At 37.6% G+C, this 26,312-nt stretch overlaps 1 protein-coding gene across 7 annotated transcripts; it reads right to left on the bottom strand.

Annotated features, from left to right (window-relative positions):
* Positions 1-1,975: 1,975 nt before the first annotated feature.
* znf281b (zinc finger protein 281b) lies at positions 1,976-24,778 on the bottom strand. Of its 7 annotated transcripts, none has more exons than XM_069904580.1 (8): positions 24,608-24,778; positions 23,106-23,328; positions 20,413-20,810; positions 10,971-11,090; positions 9,580-9,700; positions 8,182-8,265; positions 7,894-8,012; positions 1,976-3,771 (listed from the first exon to the last, which is right to left on the bottom strand). In XM_069904580.1, the coding sequence occupies exons 3-8, from the start codon at positions 20,764-20,766 to the stop codon at positions 2,224-2,226; spliced, it is 2,346 nt and encodes a 781-aa protein (XP_069760681.1). In that variant the 5' UTR covers positions 20,767-20,810; positions 23,106-23,328; positions 24,608-24,778; the 3' UTR covers positions 1,976-2,223. The 7 variants fall into 7 exon arrangements, with proteins under 7 accessions (XP_069760681.1, XP_069760682.1, XP_069760680.1 ...); XM_069904581.1 differs by having other exon boundaries at positions 23,169-23,328; XM_069904579.1 differs by lacking the exon at positions 23,106-23,328.
* Between the last annotated feature and the right edge of the window lie 1,534 nt (positions 24,779-26,312).

Below are 26,312 nucleotides of genomic sequence, written 5' to 3'. Positions count from 1 at the left end.
GGAAGCAACAAAATTCAGTCATGAATAATATTATACGAACGCTATGCTATTTTACAAGACAAAATTTGGATCTAGCCACCATTCCAGAATATAGAATTGATGTTTCACAGTGGAGAACAATAATCAATTTTCACTAAATAGTGCTTTTTTTAAAAAAAAAGGAAATAGATGATTATGTGAAGCTCTTGAGCCTCAAGAGAATAACATATCAGAAATCAGAGTACAAAGGTGTAATTTTAGATAATTCACAGTAGCATGGAAAAAGTATGTAGAATTATGATGTATAAATTTAAGGTAAATGCAACCAGCTCCCAAGGTAATTTTTTGAGGTAAAAATCACTGGCTTAATTTAACAGCTCGTTCATGTAAAGACAATATGTTCTATTTCCTTCATCTGAACCTAATTTGTGCAAATTTAAGGTCGTGCTTTAATTTTAACAGTTGAAGAATCTTATTACACTGGGCAGAGAGCAAATCTCTTCCTTCATGATGTGTTCTTTCAAGACCAAATTCAAAATGTTTGGCATAATCTCCATCCTGTTTAATTTACACTGGTTTAAAAGATTAAACTTGCTTAATGGTGAAATGTAATAGTCAGGCTCAGTTAGCAAGGGGGTAAGCAGGTGGTGAATGACCAACAGCAATCTTTATCATGTCAATATAATTAAACAGGGAGAGCTTCAGATCATGATTATTGTTGGTTAGGTGATCCCAGATCAATGTATGATGCTTTGAAAAACCTGAGGAGACATTCTTGACTCTTGACACACAAACCACAACCAGAGTTCACCTTGGATCCCACTTGGTCTTCTGGGATAAGGGAGATTTTCTAACTGACTCTTGAAATAATTCATCAAATACAATTTTTTTTCCCAAACATACAATATAATTGTTAGCAACTTTACAAGACAATTCCTGAAACTACACAAACTATTTATGAATTATAAATAACAAAGCTTATGTACTGTAATCATATTTGGCCTCAGGCATCAAGGATGGAACACAGGATCAAAGTAAAATTACTTTAAATCTATACAACTGGGCCAACCAGGCATTTGTCGGTTTAATTAGATTTGATACTTGTGACCACTTCTTGCTTTTCCAAGGATCTGACAGCTCAAAACAAAGCAGCAAATTGCCACACATTTTTAATGGCTATTATATTAGCAGGTTACCTATCAAACTGATGGGTAAATCTGAATTATAACACTATGCTTTTGCAACACTATGAAATGTATAAAGGACTTTTATGATCTAGTATACTGAACTTTTCAATATCACTGTACAGAACTGTGGTTTCATCCTTTCACCCTGTACTTTACAATTTTCTAAAACCAAAGTCTTTTTTTCCCCTGTAAACACTGCTCACATTATCAATAGCGTCCAACAGGAATTATTATATTTACGCAACGTTGATTCATGCTACTTTTACTACTGATACTTGCATTGGTACCTGCCTATCCACGGCTTTTAAAATGTAGAATGAGGTAAATAAAGTGTTGCTCTACCTAATTTTTTTGCCTTTTGTAAAAATTACTAATTCTGAAATGAAATTGGTCAATTAGTTCCTTCTGAGTCAATGAAGCTGATGCCTTGTGGTTTCAAAGCTGCTTTCAGGGACCAAATGCTTGAATGCACAGAGACACATTGCAATTTTTCTAACATCAAAGTTCTGTTCCCCTTTCAAGGCAGTGCTTGTGGAATTTGATTCTAGAGAAATCTCCCCTTACTGCATCACGTTTCCTGAGTTGTACGATAAACAAGAGCCATAGCTCAATAGAAATGATGTTTCAATTTTCCAATAATTTCCCTGATGTTGTTTAACAGCAACACTTCCATTCATGGTACAGTTGAATTAAAAAACAAATCCCACAAAAACATTTAACCCCCATCTAAGTCATGCTATTTTTCTAAAACATTTTCCAATCCATTGAGAGAGAGAGAGAGAGAGAGAGAAAAAAAAATCAAGACTTAATTAAATTTCTGCCTATCCACTGTGTTTAAAATTTATTCCTAATACAAACTGTTCTAACATGATTACAGACTGAATGCACCAAACAAAATGGTAAAATGTTGCATTGGAAGGGCTTCATTAATTTTACATTGTTTTTCTCAGAACCTGATATATAAACATTTGGACTGGCAATGTGCTTACTCATGGTTGAAACATGGTATCAAGCACTCAAGGCCCCCCCCCCCCCCAGCCTGGTCATTCTTATGACCTTACCTATAACTTTGGCTGGTCGGAGTCTTGGCTCCTGTACTAATTGGCTCATTATCATCAGACAACAAATTAGTGTACCCTGAGAATTCAGAAACTGTAGTCCTTATTCGGTGACCTGCTTCTTCACTGGTGCCACTGCTGAAGGTCATTGGCACCCTCCCGCCTGACTTGAACTGAGAGCCAAAGGCCTGGGCAAAATTCTCAATCTGATAGACCTGATGATTCAGGCTACCTTCCAAGTTCTTTTGTTGTTCCAGCTGCCCGACCAACTCCTGAGATGGCGTCAGCCTTTGATGGCCAGTTTCTGTACTGGGAAAGTGAATGCCAGGTTGGGAACTTCCGACCAACAAACCAAAATGTGGCTTTGGTGAGGTGGTCGGCAACACTGAGGTAATAGATGGGCTGAAACCACACTCAAGTGCAGGTGTGGTGTAAGCCTGTTTATCAGGGAATAGATTATGGCTGGGGAGACTTGATGGAAGACTAGTAGGACAGAACTGCATCCCTGGGGCGAGTGAGAACCCATCACCATGACTTGTTCTTTCTAAAGCTTGCTGGAGGTACTTGGAATATTCTTGGAGCATTCCTGTTTTGTCACTACGGGATGTATGTGGTTCTGGACCAACAGCCTCCTCGTGCATCTCTGGATTCTCCCCTGTAGAATGGATTGGCATATGTTGGTCGGCCATCTCAAAAGGGACCTCATGTTTATGGGAATATTGGTCAAGAAGGCTTTGAAGGACCTCATCTGGAATTCCAGACTTCTCATGACAGACTTTCACATCCACATTCATTGGAGAAGGATCCAATAGCGTAAGCGAGGTTTCGGTGTCCATCACACTGGCAACTGCTGCCTGAATGACAGACTGCTGAGATGCCATTTGTCCTATACTCATTGCATAGTCACTGTTATTGGAGACCGCTTGCAAGTATCTTTTTTTCTTAAAAAACTGCATAGCTTCATCATAGTTGCAGTTACTAGCCTGTTCTGTTTTACTGCCCGTGTTCTGCAGCAAGACAATATTATCCATGCTGGTGTTGGTGTTCATTTCCACAGTTCCTTGTTTGTTTGCCATCAACTTTTGCCTCATCAGCTCCGTGGCAGGTATAACGAGATGGGCCGCATTGTTCAGGCTTGTCCTTTGAGGGCTCTTCCGGCTCACTTTTTTGATTACCAATTTAGGTGCTCTTGTTTGTAACTCCTCTTCACTCGTACTTCCCAACTTTATACTAGAAGACCCCATTGGCATCTCAACGGCATATTCATTCATGTTATATACAGACAATTTATCTTTGCAGATGGTTAAGCTACTTTGCAGTTCAGATATGTTAGATTTATTCTTTTTGCGGACTGCCTTGTCCTTAGTGTCCTGAGATGCAGCTTTAGGTTTTGCTTTTTTGCGTGCTCCTGTCATTCCCTGAGATGAAGTGAAACAACCATTTCCCATTTGACTGGATGGTCCAGGTTCCATTCCATTTTCACTTTTACCAAGGACTTCACCACATGTACGTCTGTGCTTTAATAACCTATCTGTTCTGGAAAAATACTGAAGAAAAGATAAAAAGCAATTATATCTTATGTGCACCTACATAGACAAACACCAATCAACGAAGGATTATTTGAATAAAGAAAGTTGCTATTTCAGAAAACTGTTCTCTCAAATCTCTCATTATATATTAGTGGTCACAGGAAAATTATTGTGCACTCTCAGAGAGGGCAATTCAGTTAAATATAAATTCTACAAAAATATGAAACACAAATGAAAAGGGGAGCAAAAAAATAAAGGGGTAGATTTACTTCACACAAGAATTACTAGAATCTTGGAGTTTGTTAATTTTATAAATTACTTTTGTGTTTTCATTACTAGGTTGTGGAATCAGAAGCTTCATTCTACAGAACTGAACTGACATTTTAGTGTTGCAATAAAGTTTTGCTGCATCTTTACACATGCTCTTTCAAGAGATATTGAACTGGTTCCGTTTCCCTCTTAAGCACAACCAAAAGAATTCAGACACACTTTCAAGAGGAAAATAGGGAAATTACCCCCCACCTCTGAAGAATAATGACCGTACAATATTACAAGAATGGATTATTTTGTCATTATCCACCAATAATTAGGAGAACTTGCATGAATATGACTGCTATTTTTCCCAAGATTATAAGTGATTATTAAAAATATGTTGCACAGGGATGGGCGAAACAAAGTATTAATTCAAGTTTCATTTTCTCAAACAAATGATCACCCAGGACTCCATTAAGCCTCAAGCTGACAGACTGATGTCAAGGGAGGTAAACAGGAAAATAATCTGCTCAATATTTGACAAAATCAGTTTGACAGTTAAGTATAGTAAAAATACAATGCTGGAGAAACTCAGCTGGTCAAATTGTGTTCTTTATATGGCAAAGGTAAAAAAAAAATACATAATTTGTTGTAAGGGCCGGAAATCTGGATCATGTTGGATGTGGAGGCTGGTGGGGAGGTAGGTAGAGGATGGGGGGAGGTGTTCTATGTTTGTTGCATCTGGGGGCAGAGGAGGCCAGAGCAGATGAGCGGGAGATGGAGGAGATGCGGGTAAGGGCCGAGTTGATGGCAGTGGAGGGGAAGCCACGTTTGTGTCAGAAGGCAGACTTTTCAGAAGATTTGGACTGGAAGACCTAATCTTGGGAACAGTCTGAGAAATTGAGACAAGGGGATAAGAACACTTGCAGGTGACAGGGTGTAATCAAGGTAGCTGTGAGAGATAGTAGGTTTGTAATATATGTCGGTGGAAAACTTGTCCCGATGTAATAATCGATATACCGGAGGAGAAGAGTTGAGGGGTCTCGTCTGTGTAGGCTTGCAACATGGATTGCTCCTCGAAACCCAAACAGGCAGGCGTGTTTGGGACCCATGTAGGCACCCATGGTTACTCCTTTGACTTGGAGGAAGTGTGATGTTAAAGGAGAAGTTGTTCAAAGAGAGGCCAATTTCTGCCAGGTGGAGGAGGGTGGTGGTAGAGGGTGACTGGTTGGGACTATGGTCCAGAAAGAAGCAAATTGCTGCAAGACCTTCTATAAGGGTGATGGAGATATAGAGGGATTGGACATCCTTCGTGAAAATGAGGCGGTCCAGTTTGGGGAATCTGAAGTCACCCGGGGCTGTCTATGCACCTGCGATGAGTTTGTCTACTTCATCCATTTTGTGGCCCAACTACCACCCCGATCTCAAACTCACCTTGTCCATTACTGACAACACTCTCCCTTTCTTGGATCTCTGTCTCCACCTCAGGTGACAAGTTTTCCACCAACATATATTGCAAACCCACCAACTCCCAGGACCACACTTCCTCACACCCTCTCCCAGCTTGGATTCTATCCCCTTCCCTCAATTTCTCAGTCTCCAACATGAGGTCTTCCAGTCCAGATCTTACAAAAAGTGTGCCTTCTTCCACAAATATGGCTTTCCCCTCCACACCATCAACTCAGCCTTCACCTGGATCTCCTCAATCTCCCGCTCATCTGCTCTGGCCCCCTCTACCCACAGACGGAACCAACACAGAAACCCCCTTATCCTCACCTACCACCTCACCAGTCTCTTCATCCAACACATAATCCTCCAGAATTTCCAGCATTTACCACCAATGTTCCCTCAATTTTTAGTCGTCAGTGTGCGCAAAAAATCTTATGTTGCGCACATTTTTTTTCCTGTGACAAAAGTATGTGCGCACTGAATGCTTGCACAAATGTAAACTTCAAATTGTTTCAAGATCATTTTGGCACAGCCTATCTCTCATGGCTAATAAAATTATATTGGCATGCTTCAATATAATACAAATTTGATTGCATTCTGCGACATAATATTATTAATTAAGATTTTATTCTATACTTTGTTCAGTTGCTGTTCCATTAATTACTACATTATTTTAGGGAACTGACCTTTTGTGCACACATTAATTTCCTTTGTGTAATGGTTGCAAGACGTGTACACGCGCACAGCTTAGAGGGAACAGTGCTTAAAACAGGATCCCAATATCAGACACATCTTCGCCTCTTCTCCCCTCTCTGCCTTCTGGAGAGAACGCTCCCTCCGTGACTCCCTTGTGCACTTATCTGTCCCCACCAATTGACCCCTAGCACCTTCCCCCGTGGCTGCAGGAGGTGCCACACTTGCGCCCACACCTCCTCCCTCACCACGGTCCGGGGCCCCAAACAGGCCTTTCAAGAGAAGCAACACCTCACTGGTATATCTGAAGGACTGATTTACCACATCAGGTGCTCTTTTTGTGGCCATCTCTACTGGGTAAAGAATGGGAGATCGCTTTGCTGAGCACCTTTGCTTCGTCCGCACCAGTGGCAGAGACCTTAGTAGCCAACCATTTCAGTTCAGTTCTGTGTCACACTCACCTGACTGTCCATGGCCTTGTCTCACCAAGACCATTCACAAATTGGAGGAACACCTGATTTTCCATCTGGGAATTTCCCAGCCAGATGGCATTAATGGCTTCTGCTAACCTGCTCTCCTCTTTTCTCTCCCCCTTCTCTTCCCCTGTCCAGTTCTCCTCCCTCCCTTCACCTAACCATCCCTCTTCCCCTTGATCACTGCTGTCCCCTCTCTCCCTTCTCCACCTATCACATCCTGCCTTTGTGACACCCCCCCCCCCCCAATATTCCTTTATTCGGACACCTACTGATATTTTCCCATACCTTTAGGAAGAGCTCAAGCCCAAAACGTCGGTGATGTATTTTTGCCTTTGCTATATAAAGAACATTGTTTGACCAGCTGAATTTCTCCAGCATTGTGTTTTTACTTCAACCACAGTGTCTACAAATTTTTGTGTTTTACTTTTGACGTTAATTGTATTATCAGTTACAAACAGGTCAATTTGTCTGTTCTGATGTGTCACTAAAGCAGAACAAGAATTCAGGTAGGTTTCGATCTCAAATATGGCTATCCAACTAGAACCTAACAGGAACTGACAAACCCAAATGCAAGAAAAGTCTCTCAGACTTGGGGCCAGGCATTCTGCCAGGTACAGTGTGCAGGTGTTGTGAAGTAAGTTTTCTCAATCTGGTTACTCTTGGAAACTTTTTCCAGTGCATGGATAGATGCACTGATGAAATCTGTGGAAATGTGATGCAGTCTCAGGAGATCTCTGGGATGAATTGCTAATAGGTAACAAGAGAGAAAGGAAAGAAAGTTTTTGCATGGGAATCAAGTTTTAAAATTTGGTTACATTTGGGGGGAGAGTCTCTATAGGGCTGCACTGAGTGGACGGTGCTTTATGTTTGACAATGCACTCACAGTAATAGGTGTTAAAATGGGCAGGAAAAGAAGGAAACATTCTCATGTTGTATTAGCTGCAGAAGGTCCGTCATAATTTCCTCCCTTTATACTCTTCCTTATTTTGCTCAGAATACATGTTCAGTATTAGTCTGAGAAAAGTTTGCTAATAAATCAAATACAGGAAATATATTTTCTGACTTTCAATAATCACTCTTCCCAAAATGAATCATAACCTGCTGAATCACTGCATTTGCTTTTTCATGCAAAGCTGAATCAGACAGTATTTAACTCTACACCCACTGCTCTCACACAGACTTTTCCTTTGAAATGTAACATCTGTAATTTGCCATTCACATTCTATATTCTTTCATGCACAAAACTGATTTCTAAAGTTGACAGCTATACCTGTTGACAAGTGTGGCACTGATAAGGCTTTTCTCCACTGTGTGTCCGTTTGTGTCTTTCCATGTGATATTTCTGGATGAATCTCATATTACACTGATCACAACAGAATGGCTTCTCTCCTTCAAGGAACATATATTTTAGTTTTACTTCAAAAGAATATAATCAATTAGCAAGTGTATCTACATTTATGATTAGGACATCAAGTATTTTTTTCCAAACCAATGACAATAAAATTTAAAAAGGACTGAATTAGGTTAAGATGGAGGCCGATGTAACCTGTGTACATACCACTGTGGATCTTCTCGTGCCTCTGAAGCAGATACTTCTGAATGAAGCACATATTACACTGGCTACATTGGAAAGGCCGTTCACCTAAAAGAACAAGTGTACAATTATTCATTAGACATGAGCTATTGGGTCAAACTGCTTTAAATTATTAAGAACCTCAAACATAAAGAAACACGTACAGTAAAACCTCTGGTATCCAGCACCTGTGGGAATTGGTAGATGCCAGATAAGTGAGTTTTCCAGTTGCTTGAGACTCACTCTTACAATGCCTAACTAATACACTAGCATTAAGATAAAAAACATTTAAAAGACAAAAATCAGTATTGTAGTCCTTAATTAAGTAACATTCACTTTAATCAGGTAATTCCCGTAACTCACAAAATTTAAATTTAAGCCCCAGTCGCTGGCACTGAAATAGTGTTGCACTAACTGCTACACAACTGTACCCCCTCCCTCGAGTTTACAAATAAAGCCTTACAAATATACTTAATGATATACTAATAAAGATAAAGACACCAAGTAAGCAGGGGTAAGGAGACACTCTAAGAGAGTCACCTCAACAGCGAGCAGCATTAAGCAGCTCTTTATCCTGGACTTCGCCATTTTATTCAAACACAATTTTATTCAATCTTTATTCAATCTTTATTCAATCTTTATTCAATCTTTATTCAATCTTTATTCAATCTTTATTCAATCTTTATTCAATCTTTATTCAATCTTTATTCAATCTTTATTCAATCTTTATTCAATCTTTATTCAATCTTTATTCAATCTTTATTCAATCTTTATTCAATCTTTATTCAATCTTTATTCAAACTTTATTCAAACTTTATTCAAACTTTATTCAAACTTTATTCAAACTTTATTCAAACTTTATTCAAACTTTATTCAAACTTTATTCAAACTTTATTCAAACTTTATTCAAACTTTATTCAAACTTTATTCAAACTTTATTCAAACTTTATTCAAACTTTATTCAAACTTTATTCAAACAGTTTCTAAGAGCAAAGCATGATCAAGGCTGAATATTTGGTCTCATCTTCACCAAAGATTAATGTGTTACTTCAGAGAACATTTCGTTTTCCAGTTTTACACTTTTATTTAACTTTTTAATCTATTCGTATTTATTTCTATCATTCTATTTATTTATGATTTTTTTTCCACCAGTTGCTTAAATTCTAGATAACAAGGGTTTTACTGTATTATTTATGCAATGTTATCAAAACTTCACCCCGAAGAACACAACAAACACCGAACAGTGAAATTTTGTTTCTTTGCCCTCTTAATGGTCCTTTGTTTTGGAACAGTGAGGTAATTTTTTTCATATCTGACTTGTGACTGGAAGAATAACAAGTGGGAAAGTTCATAGTTCATTTTCAGTTCTTTCTCAGTCCTTACCAGTATGAATGAGGACATGGCGACGAAGGTGGTAAGAACTACGGAAGGAGGCACAGCAATGTTCACATATGTGAACCTTGGGACCATGTAAAAGACTGGTACCATCTCCACCTGCTGAAGACTATGAAGGAAAATAATTGCATTGTAAAGCCCAAAGAATAATGTGATTAAGGCACAAATGAAACTCAATGTCACAGTGAGGTTAAAAGCCTGTTCAGACACAATGGCAGCAATTTAAAATTCAAATAAATTATTTAAGATAAAATGACAAAGCCAATTTCAGTAATTTTAAAATTCTAGTCATTCTCCAATGGAACCAAGAAAAAAGACAAGAATGGTGTGCAGGGAGATTACTAATCAATTTGTCAAGCCATTGCATGTGAGAAAGACTTAAAAAGACCTCCACTTGACTCAATAGAGAACTTAACACAATGTAACATATCAAAATCAAATGCACAATACTTTGAGTAAGGAAAGGAGTAAATTGGAAAAGAACAAACATATTGCATTTTAAGATTGTAGAATCGTACATTATATCCAGTTCTCTTTATTTTTTTTTTTAATTTTAAAGTCAAGTCTAAATAAGTTTAACAAAAATGGACTAATTACCACTAATATACATGCACTGTATATATAAGTAAAAACACAATGCTGGAGAAATTCAGCAGGTCAAACGGTGTAATTTATATGGCAAAATGGGGTTCTTCCCTCCTTCCAACCAGCATTGTGTTTTTACTTCAACCACTTGCAGACTTTCTTGTTTTACTTATACACACAGACAAACAAAAGTGCATGGTAAATGGATAGAACAGAATCACACCCTATGTAAACATTTCAAATATGACAATTTGCAATGATTTACTATGGGAGTGTTGTGGGATCCAAATTATTGCTGTTAAACTCATTAACTGATCTCTTAATTTATCACAGTCTATAGATATATTTGCCTCAGCCCAATTGATGCTGAGAAACTACAATTTTTCCCACAGTCTTGGCTATTTTTTTTAATATTTCAGTTAAAAAGCATCAATGTACACCCATGTTGATCGGGCTCATTTCAAATAATTGAAATCAACTCCTCAAGATAGAATTTATTTTGGCAGCAATTCTCATTGAAATAAAATGTTAAAACTATTTTTAGTCAGTTATGTTCTCAAAATCTTTGGAAATCCCATCATCTCCATTTGAACTACAAATATATTGAGTAAATATTGTTTGCAAGAACTTTGATTAATCAGCTTGCTATAATGTTCAACTCGGGGGCTCCCAAGTACCTTAAATTTAATAGCTATGCAATTAAGCCTCAAAATCATTAATAAAATCTTCAAATATCAAACAGAAGTTTACTCTGAACCACCTTTGGCTAATCAATGCAGTGGCTGAAACCCTACCTTGGACGTTTCACTCCGTTTCCGCTTGGGCTTTATATCCTGAGAATTTTGTTTCTTTGCCCTCTTAACAGTCCCTTGTTTTGGAACGGTGAGGTAATCTTTTTCATATCTGACTTGCGACTGGAAAAATAAAAATAAACTCTTAATTTCTATTCTTTAAGCCAGTGGTTTTTGAACTTTTTCTTTCAACTCGCATACCACCTTAAGTAATCCATATGCTATAGGTGCTCTGTGATTAGAAAGGGATCACCGAAGGTGGTATGTGAGTGGGGGAAAAAAGTTTGAAAACCACTATTTTAATTGTATCCAATTGACTCATTATGTGCATGGTTTCATAACTCCAAATGGACCAATGACAATTTTCTCAAGCAAAATATTTCAGAAACAATTGGGTCTAGAGCTGTGATTCTTAATCGTTTTCCCCCCACTCACATATCATTTTAAGTAATCCCTTACTAATCACAGAGCACCTTTGGCATAGGGATTAATGGTATCTGAGTGGAAAGAAGAAGTTGGAAAACTACTGCTCTAAGTCAAGTACCATCAAACAAATTTTCAAAGAAGATAGTTAAAATACAAAACAGTTCAATGATCACATCAATTTGTTATTTTTAGCCATTTTCTATTTCACGGTTACAGCGCCAATGACCAGGACCAAGGTTCGAATGCTGCGTTGTCTGTAAGGAGTTTGTATGCTCTACCAGTGTGTGCGTGGGTTTTCTCCAGGTGCTCTGGTTTCTTCCCACTGTTCAAAACATACCCGGGGATTATAGGTTAATTGGGTGTAATTGAGCGGCACTGGCTCGTTGGCCAAAAGGGTCTTTTATCATGCTGTATGTCTAAAATTTTTTTTTAAATTTAAAAATATGTAAATTTAAAGGTATTGCTTTCCTCTCTTCCTTTGACACGACTCCCTGGGGGAGCAAGAAAAGAATCCTGAAACAAATAAAGAACCCTGAAACCTTGATCAGGAATCATAGGTCTTATTTATCTTGTTAGGTAAAAGGTAAAATCCTTCTTTAAACAGCCATAATCAATCGTGGAATTTACTCCAGACAAAACCAAGGATTACAAAATGGAATAATTCTATTACAATGACACAAGATCATCATTAGGTTACTTTAACAAAAGTTTTGCCCAAACATAATCAGAAAAAAAAATACAGAAGTGCTCACAAATACTTTCACTGGCTTGAATGAATAACGTCCGCACCAGTTCAGATGAGCAATTCTAATGAAATGGAAGGATAACTCTTCATCTGCTCATATTCAATAGTTACATGATACTATGTCTTATTTAAGTTTGGAGGGAAAAAAAAAATCAGATATAGCATTAAAAATAGAAAGTTTGAATTTGAGAAAATATGGGAAGCGTTCATGGATTATTATTACAATTTGAAGATTTAAGGGTATGGATGCTCTAAAGATTTCCTGTCTGCTATCTGAAGGTCGTTACTCAATTCAGATCTTTATAATTTATACAAGTAGGAGTAGATTAACTAGGGGTGTATTTTTTTTCCTTTTTTACTTATTCTTTTTTTTAGTAGTGATCATTAAAGATGGGTTTAAATATGGATTATTATGGATCATATTACAGAATAAGACCAAATACCCCTTTTAAAAAATATATGTATATAAATAAATAAACACACAGATATATATTTATATAAATAAAGAAAGGAATCTAAATGTATTGTATTTTTATTATAATTTATATTATGGTTTTGATTTATAATGTATTGATGATACGTACAATAAATAATCTGTTTTATGTTACCAATTAGAACATTTGGTACATAGGGTCTCTCTATTAAAACATTTTAAAGGTGTGAATTATAAAAACATGCAAAGTAACTTCTCAAAAGCAAACTGAAATACACCGAAAGCCTGCAAAAACTAAGTACTGTATGTTTAGCAAATATTTTGGTGGGCTGAATTAATCACAGACACTGGCCTTACTTTGATTTCTTTTGCATTTTTAAAATTTATTTTGTAAGGTGGTTTATATAAATGTTCATACCGTGACGCTGCCACAAAACAACAAATTTTGTGACACGTTCATGACAATAAATTCTGATTCTAAAAAGCTTTTATGACACTTGGTGCTAAATTACACTAAATTACCACTTCAGAAACTGCTTAGCCATTAAAAATTTACAAGGGATATTTGTCAAAGAAGCTCTCAAGTAGCTGGTGTAGGACCAGAGAAGAAGATTTTGAATCCCTGTCTTAAGAACAGTTTGTGATTATTAATCTTCATATACAACTATTTATTTAGAATAAGAGACGGAGAATGGTAGAAACCAAAATATACTTTCCCCCACAACCAATAGAAAATGGAAAAAAAAAATGACGTCATCAGTTCACGACCCAAGAGCGTGAATTTTAAAATGCCCATCTGCGAAAAAGGAGATTATGATGCGCAGAAGATCTGCCGGAGCTCTAAGACTGCTCGATCAGATCTCCACTAACGCTTGTACCTGCTCCTCAGTTGCCATTGTTATGCATAGGGTGTTTTCACTTCCCGGCGTGTACGTCATGGTGGCATGCAGCACTATTGCATTACACGCCCCTCCTCCTTCATCTTCGGAAGCCGGTTCTGGAATATCCTCTGCGTAAAAGGACCGTGCGATCTGCCTTTTCCATCCTCTGCATAAAAGGTCAATTCACCTTTTTTCCCCATAATGTGTGCAGGGGATAACACGGCTTTGGGCCAGTTAAAAAAAGACATTTACCTAAGTTGATTAAACAGGGCAAAACTGAAAAGAGAAAATAGCAAGGGATTGCTGAAAATTTCAGACCTGGAGGGAAAATAAATACTTTTTCGCAGAAGTCAAGGTTTGTTTGATTTGCAAGGAATCTGTTAACTTTAATAGCCGAGCTACAGATTTACATATTGCATCATAATTATTACAGAGGACACTCGGGCCATGAACTGGACTCACAGAGTCATGGAGGAAAGTTGGAGATTGATCTTTTTTCTTGTTCTCATTTTGCACCCCATTTTTTTTAAATTTTACGTTGCTTTTTGAATGAGTTTTAAGGTATTCACTTAAATTAAAGAGCAGCAGATACAGAAATGCCTACTGTATGTGAGCACATCGATAAACTACTGTAATGTCAACAGTTAAATTTTTCAGTAGTGTCGCATAGTTATTTTGATAGAAAATTAATTTTTGATGGCACAGAGGTTTCCTGGTCTAAAAACACTGCTTTTTTTTGCAGTCTAATTGGTCGAAAATTGCCAAGCTTAAAACTGTTTTGCCCATATTTTTTTTTTAAATATTTTTTTATTTTACACTGTGAACCATATCAAGCAAAATATATACAAGCGTTTCTCATTAAATATACACAGTGGCATTTTCTCCCTTTTTTCCCCCCTACCCTCCCTCCCTCCTTCCCACCCCCCTCCAAAACCAATAAATATTCAACATATACAATACAATAAAACCATTAAACAATGTCTTCACACAATGAAAAAATAAACAAGAAAAATGTGTCATCTACTTTTACACACTGGATGAAATCATTTTGTCTTCTTATCATTTTAGGGGGTGGAGGTCCAAGGCAAGCCCTCTCTGTTAAGTTCCATGCAAGGTTCCCAAATTTGTTCAAATAATGTGACTTTATTTTTTTTTCCCAAGTGGACATTATATATATATATTTTGCTACTGCTAAGGCTATCATAATAATTTTTTTTTTGCGCTTTATCCAATTTGAGGCCTAATTCCTTACTTCTTATATTACTTAGAAGAAAGATCTCTGGATTTTTTGGTATGTTATTTTTTGTGATTTTATTTAATATCTGATTTAGATCTTCACAAAACATTTTCACTTTCTCACATACCCAAATTGCATGTACTGTTCTCATTTCCTTCTTACAGTGAAAACATCTATCTGATAATGTTGGATCCCATTTAAAAAAAACTTTTAGAGTGTGACCTGTGTAACCAATTATACTGTATCATGCGTAACCTTGTGTTTATTATATTCTTCATAGTTCTAGAACATCACTTTTCCCATGTTTCATTTTTTATCTTTATGTTTAAATCCTTTTCCCACTTTTGTTTGGGTTTATAGCTTATTTCATCATTTTTCTTATCTTGCAGCTTAATGTACATATTCGTTATAAATTTTTAATTATCATTGTGTCTGTAATCACATATTCAAAGCTGCTTCCTTCTGGTAATCTTAGTCTGCTTCCCAATTTATCCTTTAAATAAGCTTTCAATTGATGATATGCAAACATTGTACCATGAGTTATTCCATATTTGTACTTCAACTGTTCAAATGTTAATAAATTATTTCCCAAAAAACAATTTTCTATTCTTTTGATTCCTTTTCTCTCCCATTCTCTAAAGGAAAGGTTATCTATTGTAAAAGGGATTAGCGGATTTTACGTCAATAGTAATTTTGGTATTTGGTAATTCTTTTTTTCCTTTCTAAGTGGATCTTCTTCCATATATTGAGTAAATGATGCAGTACTGGTGAGCTTTTATATTGTTCCAGCTTTTCATCCTACTTATAAAGTATATGTTCCGGTACCTTCTCACCTATTTTATCTAGTTCTATCTTAGTCCAGTCTGGTTTTTCTCTTGTCTGGTAAAAATCTGATAAATTCCTTAATTGTGCTGCTCTATAATAATTTTTAAAGTTTGGTAACTGCAAACCACCTTAGTTGTACCTCTCTGTTAATTTATCTAACGCTATCCTCGGTTTCCCCCCTTTCCACAAGAATTTCCTTCTAATTCTCTTTAGTTCATTAAAGAGTTTCTCTAAGGGAATTGGTAATGATTGAAATAAGTATTGTATCCTTGGGATGACATTAATTTTAAAGCAATTTACCCTCCCTATCAACATTAGCGGTAATTCTTTCCAATGTTCTAAGTCTTCCTGCAATTTCTTAATTAGTGACTGATAATTTAATTTGTACAGGTGGCTTGAGTTATTATCTATCCTAATACTTAGGTATCAGATTGCTTGTGTTTGCCATTTAAATGGTGATTCTTTTTTAAATTCTGTATAATTCGCATTACTCATTGGCATCACTTCACTTTTATTTGCATTGATCTTGTACCCCGATATTTCTCCATACTCCTTCAATTTCTTATGTAATTCTTTTATTGATATTTCTGGTTCTGTTAAGTACTATGATGTCATCTGCAAATAAACTGATTTTATACTCCTTCTCTTTTATTTTTATCCCTTTTATTTTATTTACTGTTCTCATCAGTTCTGCCAAATGGTTCTATTGCTAAAGCGAACAGTGAGGGACATCCCTGTCTAATTGACCTACTTAATTTAAATTGGTTCGATACATATCCATTTACTATTACCTTCGCCAATGGTCCATTATATAATGGCTTTAATCCAATTAATATATTTTTCTGTTAGATTGAACCTCTGTAATACTTTAAATAAATAATTCCATTCTACTCTGTCAAAGACTTTTTCTGCATCTAAAGCAACAGCCACTGTTGGCTTCTTATTTCCTTGAACTGTTTTAATTAGATTAATAAGTTTACAGACATTATCCGCTGTTCGTCTTTTCTTAATAATCAAGTTTGATCTTGTTTCACTATTTTTGGTACACAATTGGCCAGATGTTTACTAATAATTTTGCTATTATCTTATAATCTGAATTAAGTAGCGATATTGGTCTATATGATGCTGGTGTTAGTGGATCCTTCCCCGTCTTTGGAAATTACTATAATTATTGCTGTCTTACATGAGTCTGGCAAGTTTTGTGTTTCTTCTATCTGGTTCATTACTTCCAGGAGAGGAGGAATTAATAACTCTTTAAATGTTTTATAGAATTCTATTGGGAATCCATCCTCTCCAGGCCTTTTATTGTTCGGCAGCTTTTTTAATATATCCTGTACTTCCTCTATTTCAAATGGTTTTATCAGTTTGTTTTATTCCTCTTCTTGCAATTTCGGCAGATCAATTTTAGCTAAAAAATCTACTTTATCATCTTTTCCCTTGTCCTCAGTTTGGTATAATTGTTCATAAAATTCCTTAAAGTTCTCATAAATCTCTATTGGGTTATATGTTATTTGTTTGTCCTTTTTCCTTGATGCCAATACAGTTCTTTTAGCTTGTCCTGTTTTAGGTTGCCAGGCTAATATTTTAAGTGTTTTTTTCCCCCTAGTTCATAATACTTTTGCTTTATTTTCATTATGTTCTTCACCTTATACGTTTGTAATGTTTCGTATTTTTTTTTGTCCGCCAATTCTCTCCTTTTTGTTATATCATCCCTTTTTACTAGTTCCTTTTCTGTACTTACCATCTCCCTTTCCAATTGCTCTATTTCCCGATTGTAGTCCTTTTTCATCTTAGTTACATAACTTATTATCTGCCCTCTAATGAAGGCTTTCATTGCGTTCCATAATATAAATTTGTCTTTCACTGATTCCGTATTTATTTCAAAATATGTTTTAATTTGGCGTTCAATAAACTCTCTAAATTCCTGCTTTTTAAGTAGCATGGAGTTTAACCTCCATCTATATGTTCTTAGTGGGATGTCCTCCAGTTCTATTGCTAATAACAGGTGTGAATGATCAGATAGTAATCTAGCTTTATATTCAGTTTTCCTAATTTTCCCTTGAATATGGGCCGACAACAAAAATATATCAATCCTTGAGTATGCCTACTTGAATAATATGAGTATTCCATCTCTCTTGGGTGCTGTCTCCTCCATATATCCATGTTTCATTTCCTGCAATTGATTTAACCATAAATTTGACCACTTTAATTCTTTTTGCTCGTTTTTTTGTCCAGTTTTATCTACAATCTTCAAAAAAATATCTTGCATAAACTTTTAATCCTCCTCATTAGGTGCATATATATTGAGCAAATTTCAAAATTCTGAATATATCTGACACTTTATCATTACATACCTCCCTGCTGGATCTATTATTTCCTCCTCTATTTTTATTAATTAACATAGCTACATCTCTAGCTTTTGAATTATATGATGCTGCCGCTACGTGCCCTACCCAGTCTCTCTTTAATTTATTATGTTCCACTTCAGTTAGATGTGTTTCCTGTACAAATGTTATATCTATTTTTTTCTTTTTTCAGTAAATTTAATAGCTTCTTCCATTTAATTTGGTTATGTATTACATTAATGTCTATAGTCATATAGTTCAGCGTGGCCATCTCATATCCTGTTTTCACCTCATTTCCGCTTTCTCACCACCCATTTTCATCTCTCAGTTTTCCCTTTTTAAACTCAAAGTATGACAGCACATTTAAAACATAAAATACTCCAACAACTCCCACATCCAATCTCCTTATATTTTTCTTAATGTGGCCCACAACCAACAAGTTTGGCCACCCAATTTAGTTGATCAGGAATTGTAAGATGATAGTCACCTGTAAAATAATGATAAGAATGCTCACAATAATTGTTTGGTCAAAAAAAGCTAGCACTTTCCACATACAGGTTGTACCTCTCTCATCCAGCACTCTGGTCTGGCAACACCCGTGGTCCAGCACTTTTGAATTTGCTGCCATTAGTACAAACTCCTTACAGAGAGTGCAGGACTCGAACCATGGTCCCTATTGTTGGCGCTGTAAAAGTTGAATCTGCTGCCCTTAGTACAAATTCCTTACAGACAGCATGGGACTCAAACCCAGTCCCAATAGCTGGCTCTGTACAGGCGTTGGGCTAACTGCTAAGCTAACCGTTCTGCCCCACAGTATTATGTCCTGTTTTAAGCTTTGTTCTACCTTTTTATGTTTACAAAGGGGGTTCCCTTAGGGGTCAATTTCTGTTTTCTGGCATTTTCTGTGGTCTGGCAATGGCCAGGTCCAAACATCGCCAGATTTGAGGTACAACCTGTATTTGTATTGAGTGCAGAACCAAATGGAAGAAGCACAATTTTATATAATATGTAATGGTTCTCTGTACTTTGTAAAAGGGTGGTAAAACGAGATTGAATGCCAACTTTTGAAAGCATATTGACTGCTTATTTTGCAAGGCTACAGGAAAAGTTATATTGGTATTTTAAGAAAGGCACAGCAAGCAGAGCCAATGCTTGGCTTCATGTGTTGCCTCTAAGGAGTTTTTACATTCTCCCTGTCACTGCCTAGATATTCCAGTTTTCTTCCACATGAGCTGGTAGCAAGTTCATTGGCCCTCGAATGCAAGTGTGTGGTAGAATCTTGGAGTTGTTGAGAAGGTGGGGAAAACAAAGACATTCAATGTAGAATGGGCATTGATCGTTGGCATGAACTCATTAGGTCAAAGAGCCCATTTTCATGCTGTATTTATCCATGAATCATATACATTGTACGATCCTGATAAAATGGTCAAATCAGGAAGTTTAAAGCAAATATTTTTTAGATATACCTGTGATTTTAGATAAAGTGATACTACAAAACCACATGCCTCATGTCATGTTGTGTGTGTTCACATCATATATGATTCTGCCTTGAACTTATTCTTGTGCTACTGTACTAAAAATTGTTTTATTCAACTGCATTTGTATCCAAAGATGTGAATACCAAACTTAGCAGCATGTATCACCCACCCACAATTGTTTAGAACACCGATGAAGTCTGAGTGAACTCGGGAATCCATTCTCGCATTATATAGCCTTCAATAGCAGGATTGCACAATAAATGTCAAACTTATCATGTTTCCCACATTCAAAGAACAAAATAAATTTAAAAAATGGACTGGGGAGTCAAAGATTATTATTGGATGGGTAGCAGACACTCTCTTATTACTGATAATGAATAAAAAGTGCTCCTGTTGTATTTGAAGTTCCTCAATGTTAATCCAGTCTCATAACCAGTAATACCACACATCCAAAATATGGAAAATATATTAGGCAAATTAATCAATTTTACATAGCCCACCTCTTCTTGAGGGGCATCTATCACAAAATACCACTGAAAGGACTATTCTTCTGAGATTGAGGCTGCAGTATATTGTTGAGTATCAATTACTATTTGACCTCTGAATGCATGATCAGTGATCTGGGGCATCAAAATGGAAAATGCTTCATCTCTTACCACAATATACAAGGGAGAAAGAGATTTAAAAAAAAAGCAAAACAAACAAGTTAACGGACATCTCAACAATGCAACAGATAAATACAGCATACCACTGGATGGCAGCTTCAATTCCAACCTGCATGAGATGAATAATCCACTACTCTTAATTTGGTTAGGCTTAAAAGATTATCACCATGTAGAATCATATACTGATGGGAGGCATTGACTTCAACTAGTATTAGGTATAAAACAGAAAAAAAACTGGCCTACTCAAAGTATTAAATGAAAAAAAAAATCAGTCTCATCGAAGGTCATGGTCAAAGATGGAACTTCATTATTGCTTCATTGGGTAGGAAGCAAATCATCCGATTTAACTTCATTAAAAACATTCAACTATCAAGCATTGCAAGATTTTGAATGGTAAACATTCTACTTACTACACCAGTATGATTTAGATTGTGGGTCAAGATGCTCTGTCCTCTGCCCATCTCTTCTTCCTCAAGAAGCTTGTTCTTAAAAAATAAAAATCCATCATGCGCGGAGAACTTTTTCTCTTTAATGTCCGAGATTGGCTGCACATATTCTGATGGATATTTTTCTGCTGGCGCATCAGGATCTTTTTTGAGGATCAAATCCTGAGGTACAGATGATGTGACAGAATGAGTAGCGAGGCTGGAAAAATTTGTGATTGGTGGGAGGTGACTGAACATGATCATACCAGAAGAAAAGTTTGGTTCCATCCCACCGTTCCTGAGGAATTCGTTACCTAGTTTGTCGTGAACAATGCTCATGATGTAGGTCTAAAATTATTCAAAGCCAGATCGACAGCACACTCCTAAAGTAAAGAGAGGACAAAATTATTAAGACACATGAAACAGTTAAGCATACAATGTTGCTAACCCTGTTAATGAAAGGGTTAGAAAATTTAAAATGCACATTAATAGCCAAAAGAATCACTCTTATCATTTATATTTTGTTGATTACTGATATCTTAATATCGGTTACAAGAGGACATCTATGTTGGAAACAGTGACTGCAGCGTGGGATCCTTTACCATAAAAGTTACAATGACAGTCATCCTAGGTAGAGAGGTGACGACATTCCTTTTGTGGTCTACTCAATACTTTGATCTTGATGCTCATGACATCATAATCATTCAGTTGTTTTGTTACCTTAGTAACATTTTTATTCAGTGTTTTAACGAGGTACAAGAAAGTTGGTAGGGCTCAACTTTCATCAACTTTTAGGAATTGAATTTTCACGGTCAAATAATGGGGAAGTACAGCATTTCATCAGAACACACTGCCTGTCTGATGAAGTAGGAGTTACTTTAAATCAAATAACATCCAAGTGATGGGTGCTTAATATTTAATTAAAACTAGATCTTTCCAGTCAATTTCAACACACACTATTCTGCAACTGGAGTCTCCCAAGTCAACTTTTTTCATATCCAAAAAGGTATGTTTGAAAGATTTATATGCTTAAACCGTGCATCTTGGCGCCTCATGGTTCGGCGGGCATCAACCTCCTTTGAAGAAGACCGCAGAGCCCACCTCACTGACAAAAGACAAAGGAGGAAAAACCCAACACCCAACCCACCAATTTTCCCTTGCAACCGTGCCTGCCTGTCCCGCATCGGATTTGTCAGTCACCAATGAGCCTGCAGCAGACGTGGACATAGCCCTCCATAAATCTTCATCCGTAAAGCCAAGCCAAAGAATGTTTAAATAAGGTCCATGAAGGAGAAGACAACAATGCATTTCAAAATTAAGTGTTTCCATTACCGATAGCTCCCTACAAAATAAAATCACCAAATTCGAAACTTTTTTTGAATACTACAAACATTTTTATGGATTTAGATATAGTTTCTATTTTGTTTGATATTCTTTCTACTTCTTCAATTTGCAGGATTAGTTTGAGAAAATGTGTGGCCTTTTATCTGCAGTTCATGTCTATACTCTTAGATTTACCAGTTACTGAACACTTGCAACACTAAGTTGTGTCCACAAGAAATAAGTATCAACTGTTAATATGAAATAACGTGGAATCTGAACGGTAGTGCTAAGGCATAGAAAAGGTCCCATAAATTATCTACTTTTGCTTGTAAACTAAAATGTCCAGTTCTTGTGAGGAAAATGTGCTCAAAACTTAAACTAATGCAAGGAAGCTGCATCAAAAAACTCTGTGTTAATGGGGTGCTATCAAGAAATCTGACACACACACATACTTACATATACATCACACATGAGTGTACTTTAGTGGTTGATTTCCAGAATACTCAATAGAGATAGGACTTCACACGAGAACAAAAAAAAAATGCAGTTTGCACGCAAGTCTTATCACTGCATTTGGGCATTGAAAATTTAAGTTCGGAATCTCATTCTTAGCAATTTTATGCACTGAAGACTTACAATGACATTTTAAACTTTTTCTTTCTATATTTGTTTTATGGCCCGATTGGGGCATCATATTAAATAATCTAGTTTACACTTGCTGATGAAGCCTCAGTAAGACACTTCAATCCAATTGTTTCAGGATATAAACAGCCATGTGTCCCTGATTTCCAGTAGAGGTCACCAGAGTTTTGGATTTCCAAACTATTGCATGGTCCAGTGCAAAGGTTCATTGTATGTGGACAAATATATATGTAATGAATGACATATGCATTTTGTTTGTTACAAAATCTAGTCTACTTACATGAGTAACTGCATTGTACAATCAATTTTAATTACATTCCATATAAATAGAATCACATTTGAGATGTACCCACTGGACAGTTAAGGATATTCTAACTTGTTTAAATTTCACTATCATCAAATCCCCAAAATAAATTTCCCAACAATAAATTAAAAGTTTTATTACTTAATTTCTGGAATAAAAGAAGAAAATGTTTGTGTTCAAGAATGTTTTTCCCCCATTCAGGGCACCATTATATTTCAAACATTCAACTTTTCATTTGTTTTATCCTATTATTTATGTGAGATTTATCATGCTTGGCTTGAGAAACTGAATTTACTGAAATAGGTCAGCTCTCTTGATCAAAAGAAGGTTACAGGGAAGGCACACCTTCCAGATGAACAAACCACCCCCCCCCCCCCCCCCCCCCAGGTGTATGAACATTTTTCCATACCTTGATGAAAGGCTTGCCCAAAACATTAAGCAACTTTATCTTTACTAATATACACTGTTTGACCTGCTGAGTTTCTCTAGCATTGTGTTTACTTCAACCACGGTGTCTGCAGACTTTTGTCATTTACTCCTCCCTCGGTGTTTCCATTTTCAAAATATTGCTCAGTGGAAGTATCCGATCACAATTTATACACAAGATCCTTGTCTGTGATTCGACACTTAAACTGGAAAAGAATGCGGGAATGAAAATGTTTTCCATACAAAATGCTTCTTTAATAATTAAAAAAATGTCTTCCTCTTCTTCTCGTGTCATCAATTTCCACAAGCACCCCAAAAGTGGAGTGTTGCTGATAAGGCTGTTCAATAAAGCCCCCCCCCCCCGCCCCCAAAAAAACCAGACTGGAGTAGAACAAAAATCAGCAAACTCATTTGGGTGCACGTTTGCCAAACTTTACCTTGGTTTTCTAAGACTGTGCAGTGCCTATAGGTTTAGCTTATACCTTAAATAATAAAAATGACACCAGTCTGCAAGTGTCTTTTGGTCAACTGATCATGATGCCTGACGTCATCAAATATTAAACATTTGGTATTTGTACAAGGCGACATTGTGTTCCCAACTGAGCACAATCTGAAATACAAGATTGCACTTAGTTGAGGACAACAATGTTATATTTCAAACACTGCTGATTCAGAACTGTACATAGTAATATTAAGAGGACAAGAATTTCTCAAAAATGAGTAAACAGTTTTGGAACATGCATTTAAAGAGAAATAACCTCCAGAATTTCTTTTAATTTTTAACAAAATGCATCACATTGGAGCTACTCACAAGCAAGATTGTGCAAGGGAATTTCACTGCCATGATCAACAATGGAACATTCCTGTATCCAGGAACACAGCTGGCTCAACCAGAGCTGAGTGAACCAGCTGATCGAGTCCCCCCCCACCCCCCCAACCCCACCCCCCCCAACCAGTTCAACACTCATTAATCGGATTCCCATTGTTTCCAATGGAACTGCTTAGGAAAACTTTCCTCATGGATCATTCCAATTTCTCCCCACCCCCCCCCCCCAAAAAAAAAGCATGTTGAATAAAACCCAACTCCTGTGCAAGGATGCAGGATGGGAAAAGTAACTGGAGTGGATTCAAATTTAGGGTGAAATCCTACCCAGGACTGGACAATTTCTGTTTCATTTGAATATTGGTTGAAATTTGATTTATAGAAAGAGATTTTTAAGAAAAAAACTTGCCACGATCCTGGGGTGAAGTCGTGGTGGGGGCCAGGTGGGGTGGGGGGGGGGGGGGGTTAGGGTTCCCCGCGGGACTGCTGGGCTCGGGGCCCTGCGGGAAGGACCGGGGGCTTTCTCCTCACTCTCAGGCCGGCTCCAGCGCCGCTTTGTCCGGCCACCCCCCCGCCGCCCGCCTCGTCCTCGTCCGCCGGCCCCGCCGCCGTCGACTGGGGGGCGGGGGGGAGGTGGGTGGGCTCCCCCACTTCCCGCTCACCTCGCATCGCCGCTCCCCGAATTTAAGGCTCAATTCAGTCGCTAATTTGTCAACATCGTTCAGCCGCTCGGCTCCTCCATCTTGGCCCAGGCTGCACGCCGGGTAATACGGGAGCTCGGATGGGGACAATCGCGAGAGGCGCCGAGTCTTGCCGAGCGCCTCCCCGCCCACCGCGCATGCGCGGGGCCGCCCGGCTTGTGAGCAAACGCGATCCGGGTTGATGTCAGCTGGTGCTTCCAACTGCTCCCCATCCCACCTCCACCAATCCCTTCGCACTGTAATCCCTAATGCATGAAGTAATCCCTAATGCATGAAGTAATCCCTAATGCATGAAGTAATCCCTAATGCCATGTGCTCTGTGTGCTTAAGGTGGGGTGTGAGTGGGAAGGGAAGGTTGAGAACCATTGCTCTGGACCCAATGGCTACTGAAATATTTGGCTTGAGCAAAATCGTCATTGGCCCATTTCCTCTGGAGTTATGAAACCGTGCACAGAACGAGTCAATGAGGCACGATTAAAACAGTGGTTTTCAACCTTTTTCTTTCTGCTCACATCCCACCTTAAGCAATCCCTTACTAATCACAGATCACTTATGGCAGAGGCAATGCTTAATTAAGGTGGGGTGTGAGTGGGAAGGGAAGGTTGAGAACCATTGCTCTGGACCCAATGGCTACTGAAATATTTGGCTTGAGCAAAATCGTCATTGGCCCATTTCCTCTGGAGTTATGAAACCGTGCACAGAACGAGTCAATGAGGCACGATTAAAACAGTGGTTTTCAACCTTTTACTTTCCGCTCACATCCCACTTTAAGTAATCCCTATGCCATCAGTACTCTGTGATTAGTAAGGGATTGCTTAAGGTGGTTTGTCAACCTTTCTCTTTCCACTCTCGTACTACTTTAAGTAATCCCTATGCCATCAGTGCTCTGTGATTAGTAAGGGATTGCTTAAGGTGGTGTGTGAATGGGAAGGGAAGGTTGAGAACCGCCGCTCTGGACCCAATGGCTACTGAAATATTTGGCTTGAGCAAAATCATCATTGGCCCATTTCCTCTGGAGTTATGAAACCGTGCACAGAACGAGTCAATGAGGCACGATTAAAACAGTGGTTTTCAACCTTTTTCTTTCTGCTCACATCCCACCTTAAGCAATCCCTTACTAATCACAGATCACTTATGGCAGAGGCAATGCTTAATTAAGGTGGGGTGTGAGTGGGAAGGGAAGGTTGAGAACCATTGCTCTGGACCCAATGGCTACTGAAATATTTGGCTTGAGCAAAATCGTCATTGGCCCATTTCCTCTGGAGTTATGAAACCGTGCACAGAACAAGTCAATGAGGCACGATTAAAACAGTGGTTTTCAACCTTTTACTTTCCGCTCACATCCCACTTTAAGTAATCCCTATGCCATCAGTACTCTGTGATTAGTAAGGGATTGCTTAAGGTGGTTTGTCAACCTTTCTCTTTCCACTCTCGTACTACTTTAAGTAATCCCTATGCCATCAGTGCTCTGTGATTAGTAAGGGATTGCTTAAGGTGGTGTGTGAATGGGAAGGGAAGGTTGAGAACCGCCGCTCTGGACCCAATGGCTACTGAAATATTTGGCTTGAGCAAAATCATCATTGGCCCATTTCCTCTGGAGTTATGAAACCGTGCACAGAACGAGTCAATGAGGCACGATTAAAACAGTGGTTTTCAACCTTTTTCT

This window comes from Narcine bancroftii, chromosome 12 (assembly GCF_036971445.1).
Source record: "Narcine bancroftii isolate sNarBan1 chromosome 12, sNarBan1.hap1, whole genome shotgun sequence".
Lineage (NCBI taxonomy): Eukaryota > Metazoa > Chordata > Chondrichthyes > Torpediniformes > Narcinidae > Narcine > Narcine bancroftii.
The sequence above is the reverse complement of the archived record's forward strand: the minus strand, read 5'-3'. Positions and strand labels throughout refer to the sequence as shown.